Genomic DNA, 12,220 nt, shown 5'->3' with positions numbered 1-12,220 from the left:
ATGGCAACATTTTGGCACAGCAGAACAAAGTCAAGGCCTAAATTATGTACTTCCTGTAAATGTGGGACAGATGGCAAACTTCAAGAAAAATTTATCTGCACCCATCTGTGTCACTATATCCAGCAGTACCACCAGGTCTCCTTCAAACATCTTGGTGTCTGGTCTGGATGAAATACTATGATAGCAATATGGTTCCTAACAGACAACCTCCTGCAAAACACTGATAAAGGCCTCTGTAAAGGTGTCATTGTTCACATCTGACAAAGACATTTAACATTATGTTCCGGTATCTTCTCCTAAACAAGCTAAGTGAAACTGGTATCACTCTAGACAGCACTACCTGTTTAAAAACGTCCTCACCAATGTGTAACCGTCTCGCCACTTCTTCTCTATATTCATTAACAAACTCCATTTTGACCTCCTCCATTTCCCACTCATACTTTTTGCAGGTGACATGGTCATTTACCAGTCTAATCATGCTCAAGCCATCAGTCCCATCTCCAGTCGGACTTATCATGAGCTACTAATGGTTTATAAACCATAAACTACTTCTCAACCCCTCCTACAACAAAACAATGTTTTTTGAAACGTTGCAGAAAGTTCACCAAGCTCCTCCCTGTATAATGATTTTTGTCTTATACAATCATACCATAGAAGCAACATTCACCTTCAAATACCTAGGATTATGGCTTAAACATGCTCTAAACTTCCACTTTGTCTTAATCACACAAGACCAAGTCCTAAAAGTGATATCAAAAGCTTAGCATACTGTATAGGTAGGGCTAGACAATATCTCTGGATGCATGTTAAATAGCTTGCAGCATGATTTAGTCACACTCTTAGTAACACTGTTCAATTTCAGCCTTATTACAGGTTGTGCACCAAGTGAATGGAGAACAACTATAGTCATTCCCCAGCATAAAGGAAGACCTTCCACAGACCCAAGCAATTCCAGGCACATAAGTCTGACAAGTCTCATATCCAAAGTCATGGAAAGACTTATGGAATTAATCAATCAGGACAGTGGTAGCCTTCTAACAATGGACAGGTCTTAGTGTGGATTCATTAAGGGCAGGTCAAGCTTACTCAACCTGGTGGATATTTTTAAAAGGGTCACCAAAGCAATGAATGAAGCCAGAACTCTACAGAACACCTACCCTGATGTGGCCAAAGCATTTGACATAATTCCCACTAAAACATAGTAGGGACACTAACTAAACTTGGAATTCCCCCTATGGCACCTGCTGGATTACCAGTTGGCTAACAGATAGGATACAAATAATCAAAACAGGGAAAGTTACGTTCATAAAGAGACCATTCACCAGTGGAGTCCCCAGGGTTCTGTGCTGAGACCTCTCCTGTTTGACTGTTACCTTTTTTGAAGTAAAGCCAATACCAAAGGACTCTGGTTGACTAAGTTTGCAGATGACTGCTAGCTAGGGGCAGTCATGGAATTCCCAGATGACTTAGCCATCCTGCAGGTAGGTTTATCTCAAATAAATAACTGATGCCAAAATCATGGACTGAAATCTAATGCCTAAAATGCATTATTGCATCCTTTTGGAAGTTATCTACCTCCAGGAACTACTTTATTGATAATACAACCCTAAGAGATGACCCAGTTCTTCCGGATTTGGGAACTTATGTGAACAGTGACCTAACTTTTGACCAATATGTACCTATTGTTTTAAGAAAGTCCTTCTGTATTGTGCAGCTTATAAACAAAGAGGTTGTGTCTAGATCTAGTGATATCATTGCCCCCATGTATTCAGCCCTCATTAGGACAGTAATTGAATATAATGCCTCCCTTTAGCATGTATCTGTCCAGGCACATGAAACAACCAGAATGTCCACAGAGATACCTTTCTAAAAGGATACAAACCCTAAACATGTCCTACATGAACCAAATCAAAGCCCTGTCACTATAGTTTATATCCTACAGACTGCTAAGAGGTTTCCTGTGTCTGGCATACAAAGCATCCTCTGACCCATTACTGATGGATTAACTGAACCTCAGGAAGTTAAATGGCATTAGAAATATTCTATTTGTGCATTTATCTTCATTTATGGCTGAAATGGAAAATCAGAAATTCACTCCTGGTGTTTCTCCCATGTCTGTGATAGACATTGGCAGACAGTAATGCCCAAACAAGCATACACCCCCACATAACTTCTGCAAACTTCCAAAGTAACATACCCCCTTCTTAATAAATACCAATGATACATGTAGACACAGTTGAGTTGGATTGCACAGCTAGGCTTGTAAAGGCCCTTGTGATTGTTAGCCTAGTATATACCTATAATTGTATTTACTCAGTCTTGCTGTTGGTCTGATTGACTTGTGATTGCCTTGTCTGGCTAGTTTGTTAAAGTCGTTTTGTAGCAGCATGCACTCTTTAGCAATTTTTATATGTTTTTATATTAAGAAGAGTGAGATAATCCATCTAATGTCAGTAGGAGGTGGCCTGGTCTATCTGAGTTGGGAAACACATAAGAAAGCTATACATGTAGTTGTTTTATTGCCAGAAGGTTTAGAATTCAGCTGTATAAGTTTTAATTTCCTCTATAAATTTGGCAAGTTTGCATTGATCTTGGTTCATTCCCACTTGCTTGTGCCTCTGAAGGGATTTCCTTGCATCACATGCCATCCAAGCAAAAGCTAAGTACTTGTATTTCAAGATTGTATTTCTAGAAGCTGTTTAACTAACCAACTGCTAATTTCTTGTTTTGTCTGTGCATTTATCTGCATTTAAGGCTGAAATAGTTGCATTTGCTCATACTGTCATGCTGTTAGCTGACTGACTTGAAATTGCCTTTTCTAGTCTATCTGTTAAAGTTGTTTTGTGGTAGCATGCACTGTAGAGCATTTTTTATATGTTTTCACATTAAGTGGACTAGGATATTCCATTTATTGATAGCAAGTGATAGCCTGGTCTGTTTGAGTTCAGAAACATATAAGACAGTTGTAAGTATAGTTGTTTCACTGGCCATAAGGCTTAGAAGTCATATTCCTGTATATAAGTGCCTGTATAAATCTGATGCATCTGTGTGCCATTGCACATCAGCTGGCAGTAGTTTGTAGTGCCTTGTACATGCACACAAATCTAGAGACCAAATCTTCCCTATGACGCTACCTCTGAAACTGGACCAGTAACTCAGAGAGTGTAGGGCAACTATTTCATGTTGGGTAGCATAGAACAGATAGTTTGCAGATTGAGGAGCACCACTCCTTAAATTTTCTAATATATAGCCTAGTCTAGTCTCTAGTCCAATAGCTTCCTTAGGCAGAACCCCCCCCCCCCCCGGCACACTGCACATTTGTAGATCACCCAATAAAGGACCTGACATCAGTGATATACACTTTCTCAATTTCTCCATGGCCAGTTTAGTGGATATGGATATCCTGAAACAATGTTAACAATTGTCTTAATGTTCATTGACAGCCATTTAATCCTTAAAGAAACAACACAGTATGTGACAGATGTATATACAGAATGGTTCTGGAGACAAAGCTGTAACATACAAGCACTCAGAATAACAAACTGTTTGTCAGAAACACACATGCTACACCCACCACACATTGTATGAACCCCACTCATACACCTACTTATGCTGAGGTACATAAATGCAATTTTCCCTAACCCAAAGACCTCCTAGACATTCGGCCTGCAGCAGTTATCCTCTGCAAACTCAAAAGCATGGAATGGTAACAACACCTAATGCTGCACAAGCTGCCACAACCAATAGAACCTCAGGTACCAATATAATGGTACCCTAGACTCTATTTACAGTGGACACCTTTGTTTGACATAATGGTGTACCACTCATTAGGCGAAAGAGAAGAAAAAACAGTGGTCACTTGCCTATCAGAGGTCAGGATCCTCCAAGTTATACATGCACTCAGGTCTTTGTGACACAGGTACCAGTATGATTCGGTCATAGTTCATGTAAGTGTAAATGACCTGAGATGTTCCTATCTAGACTATATGAACAGAGACATTATGCAGATCTCCATCTATATGTCAAAGGCTGGTATGTGCCTAGCACTGAGCAGCTTTCTACCTTCACCAAGGATGATGCTACAGTATGAACAGAAAATAACTGACTTTAATAAATGGCTTATTTACTGGTGTCATTTTAGGAAGATACAATATTTGTCAGCATGAGAGGAGATGGTTAACAAACAACATTGCTTGGTCAAGGATGGACTGCACCTGTGTGCTTTAGGCTTTTAAATATTGGCTAAAATTTTGATAAAGCCATTTTTAGTCAATGTTAATTGACAAAACTTCCAACATGGCAAAATCTACCTAAGAAAAGCCAAAGGTGTTACTGCTGAATATCAGGAGTCTAAGCAAGAAACTCCTCTTCCTCCAGCCTCTTCTCACCCTGGAACATGCATATATATGTGCAGTTATCAAGACAGAGTTTAAAGCTACTGAGAGTACTCTGGCAGTGAAAGGCTTCAGTGCCTTCCCCACATTTAGACCAGCAACTGCACACTCAGGAACTAAAGGTCAAGGTGTCTCAATCTACATCTATAGTGGGTCACCCTCTATATCCCATTAAACCCATAGCTCATACTTAGGCCTATTAGCGATCCTTACCATACAACTAAATGCCATACTCATGGGGTACTATAATTATTTCACTATAAACTGGGAGTGCTACACACATTTGCGAGTACAGAAATTCCTAGACTTTGTAAACACAAACACCCTGGACCAGCTAGTACATATGCCTTCTAAGAAGTACAATCATATTGGACATGGTACTCACAAACATGGAGAATGGTGCATCCTCCCCAGCATCTTGCCTTCTGTCCTTCAAATAAAAATCAGTTCTGCTATCCAAGTACAGCCTGTCACTGTTAGGAACTGTTCAAGAGCAAACTACCTTTTATTAGGTGATAACCTGTCTAAATTTTAATCACCACCAAACCAAGATAACACAGTAGCCTATGAGGAATTTTTCCTAACAGCTGTGTACAAGCATGTCAGCGATTGTGTAGAGATAGCTGTGCCTACCAGAAGTAAGCCCAAAACTAACTTAAAAAACAAAGCCACCCTGGTTGATTCCAAAATTAAACAGGTTGTACAACAAAAATAAATAAGTCATAGCTAATATTAGGAAGTGTAACACCAAAAATGAAAATTCTCTCAACAAACTGAATGGACAACTGAGGACTAATTAAGTCCAACAAAGCAAAATTTGAGTTAAAGATGATTAAACAGGTTAAGATGAACCATATTGACTTCTTCAGTTATGTCTAAAACCTCAACAGTATGCCAAACTGCTGCTAAATGGAGCTACATTCACAGAACCTGAAAATATGATAAATCTTCTGACTGACAAATTTAGCTTTTAACAGGAAGGTCTACAAAAGATCAAACCAATGGCTGGTGCCAAAACCACAGCTTAAAACTCAATGCCAAGAAATGCATAATTGTACTTTATGGGATGTTGGCTACTCTGGGAAATTATGTCATCAATAAAAGACCCATAAAAGTAGACACAGTAGTCAGAGATTTAAGGACTCATAGATAGTATCCTGACCATTGAGTGATATATTTCTAAAGTAGTAAGAAAATCCCAGCTCTGAGACTTTACTTCCCTTAGAGTAAATATCACTTGGGAAATATGGGTTTATATCAGAAAATTAACTTTTTGGAAAGTTGAAATCCATATGGTCAAGACCATATGATCAACTTTCAGAAAAGCCAAAGTATTTGCACTGAAAGTGTGGTACAGTGAATGTCAGGGAATTTGCCCTTTACCACACTGTAGTGCAATCAGAGTTCATATATATAATTTTCTGAAGGGGGGTTGCAGAGGTGCTTGTCCTTCTGCAGAGACACAGATTTTGATATTTATGCATTTTTCGACTTTACAGAAAGCCAATCTTCTGATATCAACCCAGGAAAGACAGACACAGAAATACTAATTTCCCCCAACCTTCTCACAAGCTGTACTCACCCCCTGCATTGTACTCACCAAGCACCCCATTCAAACAAGTACCACATCAACTATCTGCATGCACTTATGTATGGTGGAAAGGCTTTGTCATTGTGAGTGAGCAGAGGTTTTTTTATGTGTTTCCAGAGGCTTGCATATTGTGTTTATGTGTCCTACATTTACAGTCAGTCTGAAGAAGAACTCTATGAAAATCAAAAGTGCTTATGTATTCTGTTTTTAATTTCATTTATATGAATTGATGAGTATACTTGACCCTTTGGTAAAGTTTGTTAGCTGATTGTTTTCATAATATGTTTTTTTTTATTGAGATTATCAAAGAAAGTTACATAAATCAAAATACAAACACAAATTATAATACATGAAGTTTGAATAAGCAGTAAACAGTAAATTAATTAACTACTTACATTATATACATTATGCTTGAAATAAAGAAATAATAATTAGCATGTACAGACACAATGTTATAACTATGGTTTGTATTTTGTAAATCATAAAACAAAACCTTTTATGTTTCTTTTGTAATGCTTTGTTTTGAAAAGATGAAATCATGTTGAAAGTGTTCAATTAAAGATAAAACTTTTGCTCATGGATTCTTGATAAAAGGCTTAGGGTAAATCCTTCTTTCTGCAGTTCTATATTTTCTTATATGTTTCTCAGAGAAATAAGTCATTCAATCACCTAAATGTTATAGCAATCCCTGTATTACAGGCTATAAGTCTTAATATGTATTAAGAGTCAGCAGAACTGTATGGTTGTTAGCCTCTCACTATTATGACAGTCTTTTTATTTCATTTCAGATCCATGTAAAAAATTCAATTGCAGAGAAAAAGAAAAATGTAAGCTGATTAATGATCTACCAGTGTGTGTCCCAGATTTTACTGTTTCATGCTGGGCCTGGGGTGATCCCCACTATCACACATTTGACGGCTACAATTATGACTTTCAAGGCACTTGCACCTACACCATTGCAAAAACCTGCGGCAATGATACCACTCTGCCTCCTTTTGAAATTGTTGAAAAAAATGACAACAGAGGAAATACCGCTGTATCTTATGTACGACTGGTTAACATTTATGCCTATGGACACAAGATAACCATTGTAAAACTGGAGATCGGAAAAGTTCGGGTAAGTAATATTATACACCTAACTGAATCAGGTATTTTTAATGTACAGCAGTAAGCTTATGCCTATTTCCCTTAGTGCTTTCATGGGTGCTTTTTGTGTGATTTTACTTCTCTCAAGTTCTTGAGGCCACATTTTCAAAAGTCACCTGTAATGACTTGATAGGTAATGTAATATATTGCATCTTTCACCTATTTAACATTACTTTTTCATTAATGTAGGCTTAAATTTGTTGAGACTTTTTAACATAGTAATTTGTGATTTTTTTCAAGAGGACTAGATCAATTTAATTTGTTTTCCCTTCATGTAAGAATAGGAGAAAATGAAGGTACTGGATGGTACATATTACTATGTTAGAAAAAGCAGTGAATACACATGCATAGTTTATAATGCAACAGTAAAAATAAGGAGGACAAAAGACAGAATGGGTTATCTGGAATGTGTGAGTCATCTAACGTGCCGTTATTGAATGAAAAAACTCCTCAGTGATATATCAGGTTAGCTGTCTGAAATTTTGTAGAACATTGACAATATTCCTTATATTTTTGCCCTGTCTCACATAAAATGTTTTCTTATTCAAAATATAACACCTGCATAACACCCTCCTGCAAATTCCTGAACACAAATCTGGACTTTGAAACTACCCTTCAGCTCCCTGAGTGGCCAGCTGTTTCTTAAGACAGTGAAAGTATGTACTGTTCTCGTAACTAGACATTTTTACTAATAACTCTGGACAAATTTCCTTGCTTCACTAGGCTAGTTTCCCCACTCCAGATAGCCAGCAGCCTACAATTTTCCTCAAACTAGTCTTTATTTCTTTTTCTTCCTTTAACCACCCCTCCTAGACAGCCTTTACTCTCTCATTTGTAGGACGTTGCCTCTTTTCCCCTCTCCGGTAGCTTGCCTACCTTGTATGTGAGGGATTTGTGGAAATTATATCTCTGGCCACTAGGTGGTGCCCTACCTCTACTGCTCTGCATCTCGATTACAACCTTCTCTCCCAAGACCTCCCAACCCTACTTGTAGCTTTGATTTCAACTTCTTCGCTTCTTAGTGGTAGTTCTGCACCTCTATATCCTCACCCCTGGATATACTAACTACACTCTACTTCTCTTACATATACATACCTTACTGTAGCCCTGCAACCTACTCCTGACTATAAGTACCTTAGATTAGCCTGTTTACTCACTTCTTCTTTCTCCCACTTTTAGACTTACCTGCAGATTACTTCCATTCTACTGATTGTCTTCCTTGGTTGACCACTCTCTTGTCTCTACCCATTCCGTTCGCCCTGCGGGCTCACTCCGCTCCCCTACCCTGCCCCCAATTCCCACCCGCCCTCAATGCTCCTACATTTATACCACTAGTGGTCACACCCCTATGTCATCTACACCAATCATATAACTACACATCATAAACTCACTCTACCTCTTCTGCCAAACACCACACACACTAATTAGAACATCCTACCTCCACCCCTAACTACTTACTCAAACTACATGAACTACACACAAACTTCTCTCCTTTACTCACCTCCTCTATTACTAAAATGCACTCAACACATAACTCCTCACACCTAAAACTTCTTATTTGCTTATCATCTCTCAACTGTCTCACTGCTACTTATTTCTTAACCTTCTATGAATACCCACTTTACTCTAATATTACTTTTACATCTAAACAAACCTCTACACCTATATTAACTTTCTCTTCTACCCTCTCAAATCTCACAACCCAACCAAAATACCCTCTAGCCAAATACCGCAGACCTGCATATATCAAGTTAAATAAATCAAAATCTAGAAAACTAATACACAGCTTACACAAACTTCTTCAACCAAAAGATTTTAAATACCTCCACCTACTGCTGGATGGAGACATTAATCCTAACCCTGGATCATACCATAACCATTCTAAGGCCTACAAAAAACATGACAAAATTCACTCTCTATCTACTACCAAACCTACTAACTCTCTCTATATTGCTCATCTCAACATACAAAGTATTTGTAATAAAACCTCTCAAGTTCATACCCTACTAGAAATCCATCAATTTGACATTTTATGTCTAACTGAAACATGGCTAAAGCCATCCATCAAAGACAGGGAAATCACACCACCTGGGTATAACATCATTAGACTTGATCGTACTACTAAAAAGGGTGGAGGGATAGCAATTCTCCATAAAGCTCATATCCAAATTAGTATTATAGATCAGACTCTTAGCCCTGATAACAATGCAGAAATACTTACCTCTAAACTTCAAATCAATAGTTCCAAAGCCATTAATATCACATGTGCTTATCTTCCCCCAGGAAATAACATTAACACACTTGAATGCATACTCAGTTCACTCCATACCTATCTCCCTCAAGAAACAATTGTCCTAGGTGATTTCAATATTGATTGGTATTCCTGTAACAGGACAAACCCTACCTCCCATATTAACCTCTATGGATTCACACAACTCATAGATAACCCTACTAGAACAAATAAAACCAACAAAAAAGAAACCATCCTAGACTGGATTCTTACTAATACTCCTCAACAAACCTACCAATCTGGTACTCTACCTGAAGAACTAAGCAACCACTCACTGACTTATATCATTAGGCATAAAACTAACCTACCTTTATCTACCATATATAGAACACTTCGCTCAAAAAAACACTTTAACTCTGAACACTTTCTAACCAAATTAATACAATATAATTGGTCTCCTCTAAAATATCTCCCTCTAAACGAAGCAGTCCAACACATCAATTCCACATTTCTATCTATCCTAGATCACTATGCCCCAAATCGCACTATTAGAATTAATGCTAAAGTAGCACCCTGGCTAACCAAAACCACTAGGCAAAAAATGATCCTCAGAAACAAATCTTGGGCAAAATGGCATGCCACTAAGAATCTAACTGACCACCAAAACGTCAAAGAACTTAGAAACAGTACAAAAAAGCCATCCTAACAGACAAAAAGAATTATTACCTACACTCAAAACAAAACTCCAACAAGGAACCTAAAAGATTCTGGTCCACTATTAATAATCTTTTATCCCCTGGCCAGTCTATCATACCAAGCCCTGAAGGCTCTAACCCAAAAAATCCCACACAAGCAGCCAACAACTTTAATTCATTCTTTACTAATACTATCCAAACTCTTGCTAGTCACCTATTTCCTGACACCTCTAAGCTACCCTTCACTACTTTAAAACTACCTCCTCCCTTTCATCTACAACCTGTATCCACCTCCTTTATCTTGTCACTGCTTCAAAAGCTAAAACCCACCACTCCTTCTGCTGACAAACTCCCTGCAGAATACCTGCAAATAAGCGCTAAAGCCATTGCCTATCCCATCTCTATTCTGATCAACAGATCCATACAGGAAGGAATTTTCCCAACTATTTGGAAGATATCTCATATCATCCCACTACACAAAGGGGGTAAGTCCAACAATCACTCTAACTTCCGTCCTATAGCACTACTATCACCTATTGCTAAAATCATGGAAAAATGTATTCACAAACAACTTCTTAACCACCTCCTAAATAACAACCTACTTGCTAACTGCCAACATGGATTCAGACCTTCCCACAGTACTACTACAGCCTTACTCTCCTTTACCAACTCCATTAATTATAACCGGAACAATAATATCCTATCATCTTCAGTCTTCATTGACTTATCTATAGCCTTCGACATGGTTAACCATAAACTTCTTCTGCACATTCCTCAATCCCTCTCACTTGATGCTCCTTCCTTAACTTGGTTTACATCTTACCTAGAAAACCGTCAGCAAGCTGTTCTCTGGAAAAATACGTTATCTAATCTTCTCCCAATCTCACTAGGAGTTCCTCAAGGCTCTATCCTAGGCCCCCTTTTATTTTCTATCTTTATTAATGACCTCCATTCAGCTATCCCAAACACTATCTGCATACAATATGCTGACGATTCTACTATTATCTGCTCTGCCAATACATAAACCCAACTACACTTAATCACCCAAAAAGTTTTTACCACAGTCGAACAATGGTTCACTGACCGCTGCCTACTTCTCAATCCCAAAAAAAACAAACTGCTATTGTTCTCACCTTCCCACAGATCTACCCCCCTAAACTTCACTCTTACTTCCACTGACAACACCCTTATTTCCCCAGAATCAACTACCAAACTAGTAGGAATAACCATTGACAACAACCTCAGCTTTGATACACACATCAATAATGCAATAAAATTAATTAATAAGAAAATTGGTTCCCTTTACAGAATCAAAGCCTTCCTTACACCAGACTCAAGAAAAACCTTAGCCAGATCCCATCTAATCTCTTCTCTACTATACGCATCTGCCATATTCACTAACCTCTCCAAAAACAACATAAAAAAACTAGCAAAATCTTATCATAATATTGCTCGATTTGCAAAAGGAACCCCATTTAGAACTCACCACTACCTGAACCTAAGAGAACTAGGTTGGCTTGAACTTCCTAACCAACTCCTATTTCAACAGCTCCTAATAGCTCATACAATCCTATACCAGCCAACTAAAACGCCTATACTCTCTAACCTCATTTCACCTTACAACAACCTGAAGCATCTACGTTCTTCCAACAAACTACTGATTAATATAACAAAACCTAATAACTCTGCAGGGGACTGCCTCTTTTCCAACTCTGTTGGAAAAATGTGGAATAAATTACCCTCTGACATCACATCTTTGTGCTCTCTCCCACTTTTTAAAAGACAACTGAAAAATCATCTCAACAAATACTGGCTATGCTCCTGCACCGACCCAGGTTAATTTCACTCCTTCCTCTTCTATCCTCTCTAACCTTACACAATTGACTCTATATGAATACTTTTTGACTAATGTAAAAAAAAAAAAAATTAACCATTTTTTCTTATACATACATTATATTTGGTTTGCTATGTTGAAATTATTGTTGCCTACTTAGTTGCTTTGTTTGTAAAACTTGTATTACCATTGTTTATGTCTGTTTTATACTTGTAATCTTACCCTTGGAGCTTTTCTCCCCGGGCCTCTACTGAAAATGGACATATATCCAGCTAGACTAGCCCAGTCAACAAATGTAAAATAAATAAAAAAAAAATGTATATCCAAATA

The 12,220-nt window shown here is 37.9% G+C and overlaps 1 protein-coding gene across 1 annotated transcript in view; it reads left to right on the top strand.

Annotated features, from left to right (window-relative positions):
• LOC122809165 (IgGFc-binding protein-like) overlaps positions 1-12,220 on the top strand; it is a 154,205-nt gene that overhangs the window by 79,410 nt on the left and 62,575 nt on the right. Inside the window, exon 12 of the mRNA XM_044080453.1 lies at positions 6,774-7,102. Within this exon, the coding sequence (XP_043936388.1) occupies positions 6,774-7,102 (329 nt within the window). The remainder of the gene's footprint in view (positions 1-6,773; positions 7,103-12,220) is intronic.

This window comes from Protopterus annectens, chromosome 8.part0 (genome assembly GCF_019279795.1).
Source record: "Protopterus annectens isolate FY-2018-M chromosome 8.part0, PAN1.0, whole genome shotgun sequence".
NCBI lineage: Eukaryota > Metazoa > Chordata > Ceratodontiformes > Protopteridae > Protopterus > Protopterus annectens.
This window is presented reverse-complemented; position numbering and strand designations above follow the sequence as displayed.